The sequence below is a fragment of the Cupressus sempervirens genome, chromosome 3, assembly GCF_028749045.1.
Source record: "Cupressus sempervirens isolate cs-2001-9-10 chromosome 3, ASM2874904v1, whole genome shotgun sequence".
In the NCBI taxonomy this organism is placed as follows: Eukaryota; Viridiplantae; Streptophyta; class Pinopsida; order Cupressales; family Cupressaceae; genus Cupressus; species Cupressus sempervirens.
This window is the reverse complement of record NC_143120.1, coordinates 295,114,496-295,135,352: the sequence shown is the minus strand read 5'-3', so window position 1 is coordinate 295,135,352 and position 20,857 is coordinate 295,114,496. Positions and strand designations below refer to the sequence as shown.

Below are 20,857 nucleotides of genomic sequence, written 5' to 3'. Positions count from 1 at the left end.
TAGAACAACACGAGAGACAATAGCTTACTTATATATTATGAAACAAATACAAGAACCCAAAGTCTCTTGCGCTTGATTAAAATGAGGATTCAAGTACAATATTTTGTCAGTCACAAAGTCTCGTACTGGATATTCTCAAACTTAATTAGAACACCTACAATTGAAGCCCAAAGGCTTCAGTTCTAAGTAATAGCAACCACTACCAACTATAACAATTTGTTCTCCTGTAGCACAAAGTCTTCAAAAGTTCAAAGTGACTTTGAATGCAATAGTCAACTTAAAGTTTGCACAATTGAATTGAAATTCCTCTTGAGCGAAGCTTCAAAACTCAGAATCAATATCCAAAAAATGTCGTCAGATAAAACCTTGAATCAACACAAAGTTTCAAAGCAAGTTATCCCATTTATTTAAAGCATTTCAATTTACATCTAAGCTCAAACTCTTAGAATGCAGACACAAATTGATGAATTTTCTTGCATTGCCAAAAGATCCTTTATTACAATGAGCTCCCTCCTTTATATAGGAAAAGAGTAGAGCGTCTCCATCATAGTTCAAAATAGCGCCGATATCTTGTTCTCTTGCAAGAAATTGAGGTTTGTGCGAAAACTTATGCTTTCACGAGATTTATGGAATGAGGAGTTCAAAACTTCTTGACAAGAAAATTACCACTTCTCGACACTTTTCGGCAAGAAAACAAGTTCTTGCAAGCTTCACCAGTAAAACTGGGATGTCCAGCAAAATGCAAAAAATATATATCTTTTCCAACGTTCAACGTCTTGGATGGAGGAGAAGGGTTTAGGAGGAGAAAAGACGTGTTTGGTAGTGATCTAGAGTGATTGCAAGTGTACTCAAAGCAAATTCAAAGCTATTTTTCAGGCAAATCCGGATTTACAAGTAAGTTTCTTATATTTTTGTTATTTTGAGTTAAAAATCGTTTTGTCTAACTTGCATCTAACTTTATTAAAACTCTAGAATACCATTTGCAATGTTCTGTAACATGTTTTAGAGTGTAATGACTAAGATCTAACCCCATGTTTTTGCAATTTTTCCAAAAAAATCATAGTTTTCTCAATAATTTCATAACCTAATACATTCTTTTTTATTGTTTTAAGTTTCAGGTTGTGTTTAAACTTATTTGAAGTTTTAATCTAATATAGTTTATTCCTAAATATGTTTATTAAATTTCTAAATTTGTGGCTTATTTTATATGTGTAGGTTGATTTTACATTAAATGGAAAATATGGATTCCTCTACATCTAGGTTAGTTGCAGCATCTGGCATTGGCTCCATAGATGCCTGTTCATCTGGATTCATAGGTACGTGCCCTAAAGCGGCTAGAGAATTTGCATGGATATATGGCTTTGAAGGAACGAAGTATAATAGTGTGATATGCATAAAATGCGAAAAACAAATTCATGGAGGCATATCTCATTTAAAGTATGACCTTGCTGGTATACAAAAGTGTGAGACAAGGATTTGTGATAAAACTGCAGAGGAAATAAAAAAGAGATGATTTCTTTACTTGGTGCCCAAGAAGAGAATAAGTTGAAAAGGGAAAGGGCAAAATTGGCCATTAGGGCATCCATTTCCGAATCACAACGTATGATTCCTTTTTAAGAATCATTTATTATTTTCTAGTCACCATTATTAGTTTGATTGTGCTAAAACAATGATCATGATTAATAATGAAATGATGTGAGTTGTGACTCGGTATCCCAATCACCCTTGATGAAGTAGCATTTGAGGGGATAGTGGCCTCTCTATGGGCCCACGAATCCGTGCACCTACCAGTGCTAGACCCTCAAGCTTAGCTTCCACATCCGCTAGTTCTAGTAGACCACATAAATTTTCTGTTGATGGTTATTTTGTGCATAGAAACACCTTTGAAGCACAACCATCACTTGAAGGTACTGGATGGAACAGTTATGTGCATTGGCAAGTTGACATTAAATGTGCTGATTTTTGGTTTTTTAACAATCTCTCCTTCAATGTTGGAGCAAGTCCATTTTTTTCTAAATTTTGTGATTGGTTGTATGGTAGCGAGAAAGGGCTACAAGCCATCTACTTCTACAGACTTGAGTGGGAGGGTAGTTTACTTGTTTCAAACTTAATACTTTTATAGTCTTAAAATTTACTTAGTTTTGTTGAATGTAATTTTTTAAATCAAAGTTGTGTACTTAATGTCATTTTTTATTTTGTTCTTGTAGATTGGTGAAAGATGTTGTTTCTAGGGCTAAAGATGTGGTTGAAGAGAAAAAATCACAATGGAAACAGTATGGTTGCATCGTGCTTTTAGATGGATGGACGAATGTAAGAAATTGTACCATCATCAACTTTTTGATGTCTTGCAAGGATCAAGTAGTCTTTTTTAAATCCTTGGATGCCTTAGACAGGGTAAATACAACTGAAAGTGGCTCTAATGCTAGAGAATGTTGTGATGGAGTTGGGGCTGAAAATGTGGTGCAAATCATAACTGACAATGCAGTGACATGTGGCAGTGGGTATGATCTTACAAGAAAAGCATAGCACACTCTTTTGGTCTCCTTGTGCAATGCATATTACTAACCTTCTTTTGGAGGATCTAGGGAAATTGGATTGGGTGAAACCGGTTGTAGAGGATGCAAGGAAGATAACAAAATATATCTACAATCACCGTTGGGTTCTTTGCTTGATGAGAGACTTCACTCATGAGAAGGATTTGATTAGACCCGTAGTCACAAGATTTGCAACGATATTATAAACTTTGCAAAGTGTTCTTCAAATGAATCCTTTGAGGCAATTGTTTGTGAGTCTGCCATGGCTAGAGTCAAGTTATTCAACGAAGTGCGATGGAGACAAAGTTGCACGCATTGTCTTTGGCAACCATTTTTTTGATCTAGCTACATAAATTGTGGAGGTAATTTGGAAACTTCAAAAGTTATATATATATATATATATATATATATATATATATATATATATATATATATATATATATATATATATATATATATATATATATATATATATATATATATATATATATATATATATATATATATATATATATATATATATATATAAAGTCTTTCACTATTAATTAATAGCCCTACTTTCAAATTAATAATCGTTTTCTCTGTTTCAACTATAGGTGGTGAAGCCCTTGGTTAGAGTTCTTTTCTTGATAGATGGGGAACAAACCCCAATGGGGTCCCTTAATGAGGCCATGGATAGGGCCAAAGAGGCCATAAGAAATAAATACAGGGGGCAGCTTAAAATTTCAGCCCATATGGGATATTATCTATGCTCCACGGGGACGCGTCCCCTGCCTCTGTACCCTAGTACCCGTACCGGGTACGAAACGGGGACGCGGGTACGGATTTTGGCCGTACCCTGTGACGTCCCTTTTTAAAAAAATTCAGAAACGTCCCCGAAACGGCCAATTTTTTTGGGCAGGAAACTTGGGGACGGCCAGCAGTATCGGGGACAGTTTTGCCGTCCCCTATCTGTCCCCGAAACTGCTGGCCGTCCCCTTTTTTTCAGTCAATCTGGTAAAGGCAAACCATCTCCAAAAAAACATTTTTTCCTAATTTTTGTTGTTCGTGTGGCCCCTAGTCATCTTAAAGACATAATAACAATATGCAACCCATATTTGGTCCATTAAAACACTAACTCTTCTACTCATTTTTCGATTTAACATACTTGCTAAGAGGAAGGAAAAAAACATAAGAGCAGTAGCAGCAATGAGCAAAGATTGTGTTTAGTGAGGCAAGACTGCATTCGGTATTTACTATTTACTAACTATTTTAGTTGGACTTCTCTTTATTTCATTCTGATTTCAGCATGATACTTGAAGCCTTTAGGCATTTTAATTTTTGCTATATATGTATGTGATATTGTTATAATGGAAGCACTTAGTATTTGCCATTTGATAATATTCCATGTATTTATCTTCTAAAATGTCTATGGTGAATGGTTTATCAATGTTATGATATACATATTTGAATTTTGTCTCTATATTAAAAAAAATCCCCTATGTTTTTAATCGCCGTCCCCTGATGTCCCGTCCCCTAAATTTTGGCTTCGACCCGTACCCGTACCGGAAACACGTCCCCGTCCCCTAAAACGTCCCCGTCCCGGAAACTCCGTGGAACATAGGATATTATTGATAGGAGGTGGAGAAATCAGCTCCACCAATCCATTCATGCAGTGGGGTTTTTCCTCAACCCTTGTTACCGCTTCTCTCCATCATATAGGGATCCCAATGGAGAGGTCATGAAGGGATTTAGTGAATGCTTTTAGAGGATGGTACCTGACATTGCGATTAGAGACCTCATTGTGGCTGAGATGGAAGTGTATCAAAATGCAACGAGCAAGCTATTCTTCTTAGCCATGGCAAAGAGAGGTAGATACACTCGAATCCCAGGTACAATATTTGGAATTTGGAGTCTTTCACATGCATGATAAGTAGATAAGTACTAGGCTACAAAAACTTTTCCTCACCTTGCTTTCTGTTGTCTTGCATTTTGTCACCACAAAATGTAGGTAACAGTACGAAACTTTTTCAAGCTTAGTTTCGCATTTCTCTGAGCTTAGTTCGTTTATTTAATTGGTTAGTATTGATCAACCAATCAGTACCAATTGATACAATGAATCTTTTTATTGAAGGCCTTCGTCAAGTCTTTTTTGTTTTGCTTTTTGTCGAGCCTTTGCTTGATTTTTGAAGCCTTCAAAGTCCGTTTTTTGCTTTTGAGTTTGCATTTGCTTGTTTTTAGTCTTTTGGTTTTGCTCATGTCATGCCTTTCGTTTTCCCCTTCGATTCGGTCTAACCTAGAAGTCAATCAGAGTTGTCAATCAAGAGATATGGTCATTTTAGTGCCTCAAAAGTGGACATTTTAGGTGCAACAACACGAATTTAAAAAAATGATGTTATATGTTCATTTTGATATTCACTTTTTGAAAATATAACATTTTACTCACTCTTTGTTATGTTTTGAAGTTACTTTTCATTTAAAATTTATAACTTAAAGTGACTCTAGTGTACTTTATGTTATAATTTTAAGTTGAGTTACTTCTTAATTTTTCACTTAAAATGACTATAAAACTATATAGTTACTTTTTAAATTTTTTATTTTTAAATCAAATACTTATATAAATGTCACTTTAATATAATGTTTATGTATTATATTGATTAATATGATGCATAAATGTTATTTTTGACTCATATTGATGACATTTTTATAAAAATAAGTGAAATGCATAACTTAAAAGCCTAAAAGTGGACATTTTATGTGCATATGGATGTAAAAAACTATAAAAAGTGGAAACTTTTCATGCTATTGCACCTAAAAATTCACTTTGAGAATACTTTTCATGCCATTACATCAAATGCTTGTAAAAGTGGACCTTTTTGATGCAATGACATGAAAAGTTGAGTTTTTATGCTTGTGCATCAAAAAGGTGAGATATTTTTATAAAATATGTAAGTGACTCCAAAAAGTGAGATTTTGGAGACTTGCATATTTTAAAATATGTAATGAGCTTCGAAAAGTGAGATTATGTCTCAAGACATATTTTAAAACATGTAATGAACTCTAAAAGGTCCTCTTTTGTTTTCCAACATGTTTTAAAATATGTAATGAACATAAAAATGTCCTATTATGTGAAGAAAACATGTTCTTGCTCCAAAAGCCTCCGATTTTGATCATAACTTTTGATTTTTTCCATGGATTTGGATGAAATCACTTGAATTCAAAACATTTTGGAGTGGTGATCATTTTGCCCTCATCAAAAATCAGTTTAATCAGCCAAAAAAAGTGTTTAAAATCTCCCAAGCTAGGGCACGATTTTGCAAAAAACTCCATAAATCTTCAAATTTGGAACATGTTTTTTGCTTGGAATCAAATCGTTTTGACCTTATTTGTTGATTCCATTACATTGTGATCGTTATTTTGGTGTTAAAACACCAAATCGTTTTTGCTTGGAGAAACACGTTTTTGCTTAGAATGCTCGGAAAATTGGGGTTTTAATCCATTTTTATGCGTTTTGAAGCCACTTTTTTGCATTTTGATCCATGTATATCCATTTGGGGAAGTCGTTTTTGCATTCACAAGTCAAAAATGACTTTAAAACATGCATTTTTTTAGTCACGTTTTTGCAAAAACGGCCCAGATTTTTGAATAAAAAAGTCATATTTTTGTTCAAAAAACTCAAAAAATTGCATTTTCAACCCATACATCAAAAGGGATTGTTTTTGAGTTTTAAATGCATGATATTGTTTTTGGAGACCATTTATTTGGCACTTTCATGTCAAATCCATTGAATGTCCATTACATGCAAGTGCGGAAAAAGTCAAAAGATTGTTTGAAAATCTGGATTTAAGGGAGAATTTGTATTAAGTCTATAAAACTTGCTATTTTGGCACTTTCTCCTTCATTTTTGGCACTTAATCTTCATGCAAGTGGACTCTTTCTTTCTTGCTTTTTAATTTGTGTTTATCTTGCTATTTCCATGCATATTTTAGCTTGAAATTGCCCATTTGTCCATATATATGCCATGAAAAGTGCATTTTTCCTTTAAAAAGGATGAAAACTCTCATTTTCACACTACTGGAATTTCCCTAAACTCCAAATTCGAATTTGCATGTTAAAGTGGTTTCCTTGTTGACATGTTTGAGTCTTTTGCTAAAGCCATGTGCTTGTTTGTTTGCATTTCGGTTTTTTCCCCATTTTGGAAGAAATTGCAAGTTCTTTCCCAAGAACTTGAGCAGGTTTCACTTCAGTCCACTTTCCATTTCCATGTCACAACACTTCATCTCTCACTTAATGAAATGTGATTACATGTTTTTCATCCCATTCGCCATCTGCATATGCATGTAATCCCATTTTCCACTTCCATTTTCACCCATCTCACCTTTGATTTCCATTCGCACGACACGATTACATGAAATGTCTTACGTGTAATTGAATCTAAAAGGTCCGATTTTGACTAAAAGTCACTTTTTGTAAAGTCAAAAAGATGTCATTTCCTCCTCTCCATATGCATTCACACCTCAATGAGAAAATACATGTTTCCATATTTTTCCATGCTTTCCATCTTAGCCTTCATCCGCATATGCATGTAAAGCGTATCTTTCACTCACACTTGTATCTCATTTCTCCCTCCACCTTCCGTTACATGTTGCATTTACATGTAATCCATTTTCCTTGCAGTGACATCTTGAAAGCCCAAGTCACTTTTTGAAAATCGGCAATCTCTATTTACACGCATTCCCATGCGCCAAGCACTTCAAAAAAAACAAAGGAGTTAAAAGTGCTGATGGAAAGTTGTTCTCAGTGTACATCTGAACATCGTCAATAAGGTTTTCAAAGTGTCAAAGACTCCAGTTTGTGCTAATCTACAAAGCAGAATTCACGACAACTTGAGCGAGAAAAGATGGATCACATCAAGTTTCCACATCATAATGGACAATTCATCAAAGAGAGCTAAAGGTTATCAAAAGACGCAACACTATGGTTATCAACGTGAATACAAGGTACAGGAACTCCCAATCTTGTTATCATCTGGGATTGTATCGTCAAGTACAAGGCCCTTCAGAATTGTTCTTTTCTCTTCCGTCTTCTTTCTTCTTCTTTCATGTTTGTAGTTGGAGAAGATGCATTACATGGAAAAGTGTAATTACATGTAATGCAAATTACATGTATGTAAAACGATGTAATGCGAGTTGCACATGCAGTTGCATGTAACCCTTTATTTTCTGTAGTTAGACTTGGTCAAAGTTGGTTGAGTTGCTCCCACTTTTTCCTCCCCTTTTTTCTCAACTTCTTTGCCTATATAAAGGAGTGCCCCCCTCATTGTAAAATCATCATTATCTTTATACAAGAGAGCTCTGGAGAAATTGTGCCAGCAGAACTTCGTTTATGTGAGCATTATTTTGAGAAAAAGTGAATACAAAGGCACATTTGGGACTTAACTTTGATTAAGTGAAATTGTCGCTTGTATGAATTATAAGCTTTGTCTATTATTCATTCAAGTTATCTTTGATTTGTATTATCTTTTTTTATTGATTTTGTATCCTTTGTGATTGATAGAAAAGAGTTAAGAAACAATTGTGAAAATCCATAGCTATTAGCTTTGTCTATAGCTTGGGTGTTCATCTTAATTTGCAAAATAGTTAGATTGTTGTTAATTTTAGGAGTCTTTGTGCCCTAATTGTAAAAATTTTACCACATAGAAGTACAACAGGACTTAGAGCCAAATTGGTACGTTTTGGCTAGCCTTTGAGTTAGTTAAAATTTATCGGTATCACTGTTTCCAGCTCATGATAGAAGTGTAATTAGAGATTCACCTTGCCCATTATTCGCCTTACGAATAAGTGGATCCTTTCTTGAAAGTTAAGAAGAAAGGATAATAGTAACACCCTCTTTATAAATCTCTCAATTTCTTGCTTACCTTGAGTTGATCCAAGGAACAGTGAGAAGGGGGAGCCTTCCCTTTAAGGTAGGAGAGATTGTCTCACATGTTGTGGTTGGTCATCCTATTTTGCGACTGAATTTTTACCCAAAACTGTCGGTTGCAAAATATCCACCCAACACTTTCTAAAACTTTAATATTTATGTTGCAAATGTTTGGTGGTGAAATTAGGGTGGAAATGTCTCAAATCTGCAAAAACTTGTTCTTCGCATGTTATGTCAGCGATGTAGCTCATCCAGTTGTGAGCATAATTGGAGCTTATTTAAATCCATTCACACAAAAAAGAGGACCAAGTTGGCACATAAATGCCTAAATGACCTTTTCTTTGTGCAATATAACCTTAAGTTGTGTGTATGAAAGGTAGAGTCATCAAGTTGAGTCACTTGATTTGGATGACAGATCCTTTTGGTGATTGGACAGTATGGGAGTAGCGTCCATTGTTCACCTAGGATCACATATATGCTTTAGAGAGGCAGGCTATGAAGGAGGAGGGTTTTGCACTAGGACCGGATGACATTCATGAGGAGGGCAGTGAGAGTGAGGACATTGACAGTGAGTAGAGTGACAATGAGGATTTAGAGGATGAGGAGTCACTGCTAGCACTAGCACCAACATAGACCACTACTAGGACTTGAGCCGCTAGACCCCCTCTCTTCCATAGTTTTTACTAGAACTATTGGGAGGGACAAGAGATGTAGATTAGTTTCATATTGTACTTGACATTTGTATTTGTTCATCTTTTTACAATTACAATTTGGTATTTGTAGTTTGCTTCAGAGTTCAGAGTCTCTAACTACATCAAAATTCCACATGAGGATGCAATTTTGTTACATATTGCATTTATATATACCTAGATTAGTTTGTTTGGTTTGTTTACTCATGTACTGACTCATTACATGTATCTTCTCGTTGAATTTTGTAAAACAAATGCATTTTAAATTAAATTTATGTCATTTTAAAAATTCTTGATAATTTCACAAAAAGTTACGTATTTCTCTTCAATATTTGTCAAGAATTTTTATTTTTGCCTCGCCGATAAGTGACAAAGAATGAGAATTTGAACGATGGTCACCATCATGTTCATTCCTACCCCATGTCCCTCTTTCTTCTTTGCATATTTGGAGTTATGCATGTTAGATATGATTGGATGACTTTTAAGCAATGAGTGATGAAGGAATGAAGGTAAAACCAACTCTTTACATGGGGAACAAACTTTAAAATGACATTTTCTAGGAGAATTGTATATGAATGGACATCAAGCATTGTGTGAGAAAATGAAGCATGGATGGGTCCATTGCATGCTTTTTGATGTACAAGTACAAATTTTGAAATGTTGTGAACAAGGGGAATGAGTGGAAAACTTTTTGGACAACGTAAGGGTGAATGGATTTGGGCAAAAAATGGTCATTTATATGGTGAGAAAAAACAAAAATGGGTTTTTCAAAAGGGATTGCATATGTGGACAACAAGCTTTATGAATGAAAGAATACATGAAAGATGCATGGTATGGTGTCTACTTAAAATGGAGTTTTGAATTTCTATTACAAGTGAACTGACAAACAACTACCAACATTAACTTTAATTCATGTGGCAACGATAGAGTAAGTACAACTAAGGAACATGGAATGCATGAAAGTGAGTTTATGAAATTGTAATGTCCCCATTTTTAGTAGGCTCCTAGAGTTTGCTAAGTCAGTTCATCATGGCGACCCTCGTGAGCTAGCAAACATGTTTTGAGGGTCTCTGAGGCAAACTTTCTAATTTTAGTAAGTCTATTTTGAGATGGTTTCTATTTTTAGTAGTGCAATGGAGGCACTGGCAGTTAATTATTGTAAGCAATGGACTCAACATACTTATGGAGTTCATATTTATTAAGTTATTTATAAGGTTTTAATTATTAACTATGTTGCTGGATTCGTCCCCTGCTGCCCGGATTTGGGTCCGGGTCCGCACGGGTCCAGATTCATCCCTGGGTTCGCTGCGGGTTTGGGCAAGGTCCTTAGTTTTGATTGTGGATTTTTCCGGGTCCTTGCTGGAGCGAACCCAGACGAACCCATAGCGAACCCGGGGCAAAAACAACTTTAAAGAGTGTTTTTTAAATTGTTTTCTTATGTAACTCTCAAAGGAACTTAATAAAAAACATTTCACTCATCTAATCCCTTACGTCAAGGAGGAGGATGATGATATAGCAGCATATGGGACTAGTGAAACCAGTTTGGGTTCCAATGATGAAGATCTAGATATAGTTGTAGTTGGGGATGAAGCCATTGATCCCTCATTTTATGATGATCCATTTGACTCTTGAAGGGCATTTGATACTATGATTATTGATAAACTACTAAACATGTCATCTATCATCATGTTTCAAACTTTATTATTTGATGAGCTAGTCTTTGTTTTGCAATTTAGTAATTCAATGTATTATTTGATGAACTAGTCTATGTTTTGCAATTTAGTAATTCAATGTATAATTTTCTTTACAATCATGAAGATAGATTAATGAGCGAGTATTTAATGTTTTTAGATTCAGGTAAAAACAGGTTTTGAAGGGACTCAAAACCCTTTGGCATTTGGTATTTATCAATGATCAAGCAACAATTGTTCATATTGTGAAATGACTTTGTTTTGCAACTATGCATGTTTCTCTTCTGTGTGTGTCTATATATATATATATATATATATATATATATATACTAACAAACCCACCCACGAACCCAAATGGGGAAAAAAAATTGCCTAAACCCACGAACCCGAACCCCGAACCCGAACCCGTCCCCGAACCCGAATCGGTAACTTAGATTATTAAAGGTACTTTATGTTATTTCATGTTATAATTTGAAGTCGTGAAGATGAAACCTCTTAAGTGAGAAGTGTGAACAAGAAGCTGGCTTGCACAATTGTGCTATGAATATAACTCCATTGTGAAGCGTTAATCATCTCTTGCCTATTGCTTTTGATAATTGCTTGTAAGGGTTTTGGAGTTGTGGTTGTCTCTTGAGGAGTGATTCCTCTTGCATTGGGAGTATGACTCCATTTTGAAGTGTTAATCATCTCTTGTCTATTGCTTTTGGTAATTTCTTGTAAGGGTTTTGGAGTTGTGGTTGTCTCTCAAGGCCTGATTCCTCTTGCATTGGGAAGCAATTTGCTGCTGTTGTTTAGCAAATTGGAGTTGCATTATAAATCTGGGTTTCATATTCTTTTCATTGCTGAGGTACAATGAATTGATTAATTTATATAATCTGATTTTTGAGTACCTTCTAGACTGTTGTTGTTGTGACTTGAAGGGCTACAAGTTTGGTACATATCATCTTTGCTTTGGACACCATTGGGCCTGAATTTTTGGACATCCATCATATCTGATTGGAGGCAGCATTGTGTGCTGTTGTTTTGGTGTCTAAAACCCTTGCTATCAGGCGATGTGGTTTGCATGTTGTGGGCACATATTATCTCTACATTTGGACACCATTATCCTTGCAATTTGGCATTGAGTTTCTGCATCAAATATATAGTTGGGTGTTATTTCCTAGAGGTAACCAATGCTGCATTCTGGGTGAGTGTTTACCCTATCGGGCTGCCTTTATGTGTCACCATTGAAGGCGAGTGCTGCAGCTGAATATTCATTCCCTACACAATATCCATGCTCGGGCATGAATTCAAACAGCTGGCACAACTCTTGGTCTGGGCCTGTAGTTCCCTTCAGCAAACCCTGCACTGTCAAGTGGCGTAGGAGTTCCAGCTGGATACAAATGTTTCTTGGTAGTGGCTGCAAATCGACCATCATTTAGTGATCACTAGTATAATTTTTAGTATTCTTTAAACAGTAAATTACACTTGCCATCATTACAAATATAGTTTGAAGTAGACAAACAATGAAAATCAATTCTTTTAATTTCTTAGAATAAAGAATAAATTGAGTTGCAGCATTGATCTGTTAGTTAATTTTGGTTGGGGTTTTGACATTTCCATCGGTTATCGAGTTTATACTCAATTTCCACATTCCTTTAATTCTGCAATCAAGCTCATATATTCTGTAAAAAACAAGAAGAGTGCGGGACTTTCTTTATTGTTCATTATTACAGTAGTGTGAGCCAGTTGGGTTCATTACAGTGGTATCAGAGCGGTTTTTTACCACCCTGTGGGTAGGAAAATATTTATTATTTTGGATCTGCTGTTTTAATTTGAGTGACCGGCACTCTTGCACTTTTCAACTATGAACAGACATGGGAAATTTAGTAAATATGGGAACTAGTTGAATAGCAAAGAAAATCTTAGGAAGCAAACAAATGCCCAAATGGAAAGTATGGAAAGACTTAAACAACACAAAAGGATGGATGTAAGGTTTCGGATTTGGTTACAATTGACAGCACAGCTAGGTATATGTTTTCCATTTTTAATATATCTTCACCGAGAATGCAGGAAGAGAGGCTTGAGTTTTTTACAGGCGAGACATCTAGAAGTCTTTACCATGAGTTTTCTGCAGCTGGTGATCATGGTGGTTCTATCTGCAGTTATGATGATGGAGTTTCTATACAGGGACATGTGGATGCATCTGTTTCATAGGTGGACAGTAGCATTGAGTTTCAGCAGTTTGAGGATTCCAGAGTTGGTGCTTTAGAAGATGCCAAGGACAAGCTAACTACCTTTGATGACAGTCTTGCATCAGTTGGTAGCAGTGGGAATATGGGCGATACAAGGTTTGATAACTGCCTCTGCCATTGCTCCAACCCTACTCGACTTTCCTCAAATACAAACTTCGGTTACAATAACAAAGAAATTGAGATTCAGCTGCAGGACTTTTAAAAACAGAATATTCAAGATACGTTAAAATGACTGTCAAATTCAACACAAGTTTTCAATCTATGCTCATCCTTGGAACATGATTTAGGGAGGCAAATTTGTAAATTGAAATTATCAATACTTTTAACCAAAACATCTGATGTTACAAATCCAAATTCATGATAACTGAATGAATACATGAACTACTGTTTCACACAGCAAACTATTTTCCTTTGTTCCAAATCACTTCTGTTCTGTGACATCATTGTTTAAAGCCTTGCACCGATACTGCAATATGGTCCTAGAAATAAGCAATATAATCCAACAAACGAATTTATCAAAATATCTGATCAATGCTGAGTGAATAGCTATGAGCTTCTGGAGTTTAAACACAATACACCACAGAATTTTGGTCTGGTATACACAGTCATTTACCTTTTGATACAGAAGAAACTTTCTCTAATCTGTGAAACATCTGATCTTTATATCTCTGCTTTGTCTGAAGAACCACACCTAGTATATGTCACTGTTGTCTAACATTGCAACCCTATTCTTTTGAACGTCATCAATCCCCTTTTGATCTTTCACAACAATGTTTTTTTCATCTCATACACACCTAATCAAAAGAAGGCATTGTATATATAATAGGCATCCCCATGAAGTTACAATCGCTGAACCTATTTAATAAAACACCCCTATTAATAAGATGTTAATGCTTGTTGGTTTGTACAGGTGTTTGTAAACTGCTTTTGATGCATAAATCTCTTAAATATATATGCTCGACTACCACATATATTATCAGCAACGACAATTTCTAGTGCTCTTATACAATTATCAAAAGTCACCTGTGTGTGTCTATTTGCCCGATTTCCTTCAAGACACGACTTTGTCCATTTTAAATTTTTAATGTTGCCCTCTCATCATAAAATGTGCAAAGTCATCACTTTTGTGCACTACGTGTAAATATAGTTTTCCATGCTATTTATGTGAAATCGTATGCCCAAACAAAGTCCGACAACTCAAAGAATGTTGTTTAGCACTAATCATTCTGTTATTAATATCCATTAAAACACTACGATAGTTGCAGAAGTCGTTATTTCATATCATTCGAACATGAATTCAGAGACCCGACTCTCATATTTGCAGGGTACATTAGAGTGAAACAGAAACCGAGTTTTGTAGAAGGAAGAATGAAGTCATGGCCACACCATTGAAACACAATTTTTTTTACTGTTTGCAAGCCTGTAACAATTCCGCAAAGGCTGTGATTACATATTCTCGCTAAAGGCCTGTATCTGAATCAAATCATTTTCAGAAATTTTGATGTGAATCAGTCCCATATCCGAATGACATAAATATTGCAGACAGACAGTTGTATCCATACTGTACGTATTGACCTGCATGTTTCCTTGTGTGCATTGACTTGTATGTTTCCTTGTCTAAGCTATTTAAAGAAAACCCAAGGTCTAGAAACACATCGTTGGCCCAACACATCGTTGGCCCAAGTTGGTAATAGAGGAAAAACTTGTGAGGCGGAAAAGCACATGGATGAAACAAAATGACAAATGGATGCAAAAATGGGATATCAACATCCAAGCTTGCCTGGATAACATTAAAGAAATAAAAAAGTTTGTCAATGAAAAATTTCGCAATATTCTGTGGACAAGACACATAGGGAGGAAAAAATCTTATTACATTAAAGAATTTAATCCCACTTCTAGTCATGATGAAAAGGCCTATATAAGGGCACCTATTAACTGGAAAGCAAAAATGTTGATGGCACAAATTAGAACTAGTTCACATCAGCTGCGATGTGAAACTGGTAGATGGCAAGTTCCAAAGGAAGAGTGGGCAGACAGAACATGTTTATTTTGCAATATGGGAACAGTGGAGACAGAGCAACACTTTGTCATGGAATGCTTGGCTTACAACGACATCAGATCTGATTATACAAAAATTCTGCAGAACAAGGACTTCAACTATTTATTTGAGGAAGATCAAGTGAAGAGAACAGCGGAGTTGATTATCAAAATTCAGAGAAGAAGAGACAAGTTAACCAAAACTTTGCAACTGACTAGTTTGGCTCCCGACTCGGGAGGGCGATTGCATGGGTCCCATAGACTACTTTAGTCTCATGGACGTCATTAAAATCTATCATATCATATCATTGTATGCTATAGTTTTGACATCAATGACATAAATCTAACACCAAGTCCCTAGATTGCTTCTGGTACAGGGATGAGTGTTTTAGAGCCGGGATGCTTTCCTGGGTAATGTAGGTTGACAGTTGTCTTTTTCTGTCTTGTGGAGAAATATAGTGTAAATTTTTGGAAAATTTTCTTAGCCTGTTAACAATTTCAATTTGTGCTCGTATAATTTTAATTAACATGAAAAGTAATGTAGAAAAGATTCTTGATGCCTTATCAGCCAACTCTCCATTACAAATTTACAAGTATCACTTTGTCATTGTAGGTCACAGCAGGAGAAGATTCACAAATTCGTATATGGGATTTGAGAGTGCCTAACATCCCTCTCAAAGAGCTTACCGGACACACTCACTGGCATGTCTTTGTCATTTTCATAATTTAGTTTCGTTTCTGAGAAAAAATTAATAAAGTTATCGCAATTTAAAATATCTAATCATTCTTGTTCCCATTTAATTAACTCATCCCAGTACCTATGTAATCGCAGGACATGGCGTGTCCGATACAATCCTGCATATGATGAGTTTATTTTGGTAACATTTTTCCTTTCTGTACATCAAACTTTTACTGGCAAAAACATGCACATATATGGAATTATTGTAATAATTTGGAATACTTAACACAAAGTTTTATTATTCAATTGTTATTTTTGATTTCAGTATCTTGTGGTTTTGGTTTTGCGAATTTTTGTAAGCAAATACAGATTCTATGTTATTACTGAAGGATACGTGCATGAACATGTCAACAAAGTTACAATTAATGTTTGGAAGCTGTACAATGTGATAACAGTATCTGAAAATCTAGATAAAGTTTTGCTATATAGATCGAGATCTGCTCATTTTAACTCTGCAAGAAATGAATACCATCATCAAACAACAAATTCATGGTAGGGAAAACATAAGATTACTGAGGGCTTTATATTGAAGGATATAAATTTGCTGGAACCCATTCTCCAATAGTTTATTGTTGTGTAACAAACCTACTTTGCATGGAAGCATTGCATCTGACTACAATGTATGCTTCATGTTGTCTACTAATGGGAGAGGATTCTGTCTGCCATGATCAGTGAATAGGCAGGGGAGTTTGAAATGAACCATTTAAACTTTAGATTTTGAGGGAGATGAACATAATTGGCCTCACCTGAAACCTCTGATGCATAATAAGGACTTTTGACATTCTTCTATCACTTCTTGTAGGATTTTGTTCAGATCTTATTGTTGGAGAGAAATCCTTTAAAGCTCCCTCAAATCTCTCACTGAAAGAATCAAACAAGTGTATAACCCTCCATATGTTTTAGATCTATTGAAAATAACCTAGGGCAGGCTGTGTTGTCATATGCCTAAATAGCGTTCAAAAATTTAATAGTTATGATTAAATCCAAGTTGCAGGAACCAAATTCCTTTCATATTTGAAAATGCCTTTCATGGAACTTCTAGATTTTGTAACATTTTGTTTGGATCCATTGCAAAGAGCCTAAAATAGGCTTTGTTGTAAGACATCTCAATAGGATGCAAAAAACTAATTTTATGAATAATTCTGAACGGCAGGAAATACATCCTTTGGAAATCCTGTATATTTTTTGGAAACATTTCCCAAAATGCTTTTGGACATTTGTTTGATAGTTTCCCAAGAAACAGCAGTTAGAATGACTCTTTATTCCATATTTGCTGAAATGAGTTGTCATGGTCCAAACATATTTTTTATTTACAGCCTTTGAGTATTGTTTAGGGTCCTTGACTTCAATATATGCATGCCAATATCACAAAGGTACGATAAAGATCCTCCTTTCCATTGATCCAATGCATATGAAATTTATGGTTATGAGCATGATCTCCTAGCATATTAATCTCACCAATGATTTTTGTGGAATATAAGGCCCATTTTTTAGAGGCATACCGTTTTATTTCTTTTACAACTGATTACATCATGCTTAAAATGGCTCTCCTCTCAGAGTGCAGGGACAGACTCCACTGTGAACTTGTGGCAGACATCACCAATTCAAGGTGGAGAATCAAGAGGATTAAGGTGTTTTATCAGTTAAAGTGTCTGTAGTAATAGGAACATCGATTAGTATTTATATTTTTTCCTGTTTTCACTATTAATGGATATGATGCTTCTTGAGATCCTATGTATATCTGTATCATCAATCCCAGTGGGAGCTTTATTCATGGTACTAATTTTGACTCTTTTGATAGTATGGTAGAGTCGCCTACGGACCCAGTTGATCCTTTGGTGCGGTCATACAGTGACTTTGAGGATAGCGTCTATGGTACTTAGTCTGAATTTTCCATCTTGCATCACGAGAAAATCGAAATTTGACTTATTTCATAACCAATATTTCTGACCATTGTTAGGTATCGCCTGGAGTTCCCAGGAACCATGGATCTTTGCTTCCCTATCATACGATGGAAGAGTAAGCTTTCTTTTCTTTAAGAAAGTACCTAGTGATTACTGATCCTATTTTGGTGCTAGACTTTTGTAAGCAACTGTAGATTTTTATAAGAGTAATATATGTTTTTTGGGATCCACAGGTGGTTGTGGAATCTGTGCCTCAAAATATACTGAAGGAAATGAAAAAAGCACAGAAAATGTAGAATCCGCAAATTCGGAAAATGAAGCACTATATTGTTTTTAAGGAATTCTGTTCGTTTCTTCACGCCTTGAGCACTCGGTATTGTCGATTTCATCTACGCATGTTTGTCCAACAAAATATACTTCTGCCCACTGTTAATTTCGCCACTACATAATTTTTGGAGGGTAATCTGCCGACTGATAGTTTCGTCAGGGAATCTACATATATCTATGATAGACCAAATAACAATCAATTTTTTCCACTTGACTGCTAATCTTGAATTACACCGACAGCCACTGCTAGAGCAACATCCTTACGACCATCTAGATTTAGTGACAATGACATGAAAACAACTGATCCATGCTCTTACAGTATTCACGACTCAAATTCTAAAAAATCATATGTTGCTTACCAGTATTTAATTTTAAGAATAACAAATATATAATTTAGTTTTCCCGTATGCACCGTCTTCCTAAAATTAGTAAGAAACTGCATGCTTTGATGTTATAAATGGAGTGCTTTGCATAGATGATATATGGCCCATTATCATTTGGTTATGGCCAGTTACCATATTCTGCATGTAATAAAAGGAGGATGTGAAAAAACCACACTTATATTGGAGGGCGACATGAATTTAATCACATACATCATTACATTAGATTTTGCAGTTCTTGAAATGCATTTCAAATTTGCAAATCAGTGTAGCATAAGAACACAATTCCCATCACATGACACAAAATGTTGCAAACTTGCAGATAAGAGAAGCACTCTATGTTTTTTTCTTTTCTAATTGACATATTTTTAAAGTTATTAGATTTATTCATGAATTTTATCTATTATGCAAATATTTATCTTGAATATGGTTGGTTTAATTGGTTTGGCTGTATAAGACCCCATTCTAAGGAGGTTTGCGTAGACGCTAAAAAATGGTTCATGTCTATGGTTTCACCACTTCTTCATACTAACTCATCCCATTTTCTAATTTTACTAATTCTGATCTTTTGGCCAACTTGATCATCATTTGATTATATCACAACAATATTTTTCATCATTCCTATCCTCTTTCACATCATATCAAATCAACTCGCAATCGTATCAAATCAACCCAGAATCACCGCAAATCTACCTAGAATCACCCAAAATCAGTCTTAATCAACCCTGAAACATGTTAGAGATCTCAAATCAATCGTCATTTGTCCAATTCTAGGCATTATTGTGGCTTTCAGTGCCTCAGAAACCTATCAATCTATCAAAATTATCAATCCGACCTTAGTACTGTCATGGCTTTCAGTGCTAGGTCAAAACCGTCATTATTGTCATTCAATCATTGACATTGTCAAGTCCCTCAGTGTTAGATAACAACATCATCAAACCATTTTAATGACATTGACAACGCCCGTCAATGTTATTATGATCAACCATATCAATCAACCTCGATCCTGTAGCATTTACGATATCGGTTAAGTGTTACTTGTCCTTAATTCATGTCATATGTCCTTGGCATGTTATCAACTTTACTCAATCAATCAATCAATTTGACCATGGCTTTGGTCTATCCATCATCATTCCAGTCGATGCGCATAATCGTCGCATTTTCATCAAAGGATACTGTCGCACTTATTTAATCAAATTGGCCAATCATCTACTAATTTTCTTTATAGGATTAAATAACCCATAATTTAATCCTGTCATTTACTAATTATTCTTCCTAACTAACATTTTCAATTAATTAATTGATTCATCATTCGCAAACCATGGAAATCCACAATTTCCTAAGTCATGTTTTCCACCATTAATTCCATTTTTACAAATTTCTATTTGTGTGAAATAATGGATTTTTAATTCAAATATTCCACATAATATTGACATCATCGTGACACATGGGCATGACACATCATGGATTCTCCATTTACACTTGGCTGAGATATGTCATAATTCATATATTCTTATTCCCTTACGCATGTCTATATTAGGCTTCCATTGTCATAGATTCTTGGCTTTAAGTGGGTTTGAGGTGTCACATGACGCGTCATAGATCCTCAACCATTTTTAGCCATGTTTGACTTCCAAGCATCATACAATCCTACATTTGACATCTTGTGTTATATTTTTCATGGATTCTCAAAGGAATCTCTTGCTAAGTCGCATTTCTAAGGTGACAAGTCCAATGCTCTCATCTTGTGTGTTGAATACAAGTTGAGCATTTTTCGTCTCATTTCCAGCCCTAAGTCCTAAGTCTTAAGTCTTGAGGTCCTAAATTCCTAATCTCTTTATACTTCAAATCACTCCTACTACTCTCATATCATTATTATTATCATAGACTTTTGCTTCCTAATTGTGTGCATTATAGGCAATTGGAGCTACATCACATAAAGAAGAAAGAAGAACATGTGAGCTACAAATGAAAGAGGGAGTTCTTAACTTTGTGTTGTTTCCTTTGTTTATTTGGCTTTCATGGTAGACTAGAGGGTATCAATGTATGATTATTGAGTTTGTGATTTGCTCATAGTATGTTAGATACAAGCCCTTTTTTTAGTACTATAGTTTGTTGATATTATATTTTGTTCCCAAAATTTTGGAAATCACATTATAAAAAGCATTTAAATTTAATTATTGATAAGATTACATTGAGAATAATAACTTTTAATTATTTTTATTAAATGACATTAATTAATTTAGCAGCTTATCAAATAAAATAAAATATGGACAATATATTGGTTTAATTTTTATTATTATTATTTGATTACAATATATTTTATTGTTAGACCTAATTTGTTATTTTTTCTTCTACAATATGTATAATAATTAATTATTTTTATCTATAGTAATATATTATATAAAACTTTTTAAATTA

General features: G+C 34.9%; 1 protein-coding gene across 1 annotated transcript in view; it reads left to right on the top strand.

Moving 5' to 3' along the window:
* The window catches only part of LOC149566136 (Transducin/WD40 repeat-like superfamily protein), a 231,022-nt gene extending 212,559 nt beyond the window's left edge, over positions 1-18,463 (top strand). The window contains exons 8-13 of the mRNA XM_089819565.1: positions 15,700-15,788; positions 15,919-15,964; positions 17,383-17,456; positions 17,627-17,700; positions 17,786-17,844; positions 17,963-18,463. Of these exons, the coding sequence (XP_089675691.1) occupies positions 15,700-15,788; positions 15,919-15,964; positions 17,383-17,456; positions 17,627-17,700; positions 17,786-17,844; positions 17,963-18,025 (405 nt within the window). The 3' untranslated portion in view covers positions 18,026-18,463. The remainder of the gene's footprint in view (positions 1-15,699; positions 15,789-15,918; positions 15,965-17,382; positions 17,457-17,626; positions 17,701-17,785; positions 17,845-17,962) is intronic.
* Positions 18,464-20,857: the final 2,394 nt, after the last annotated feature.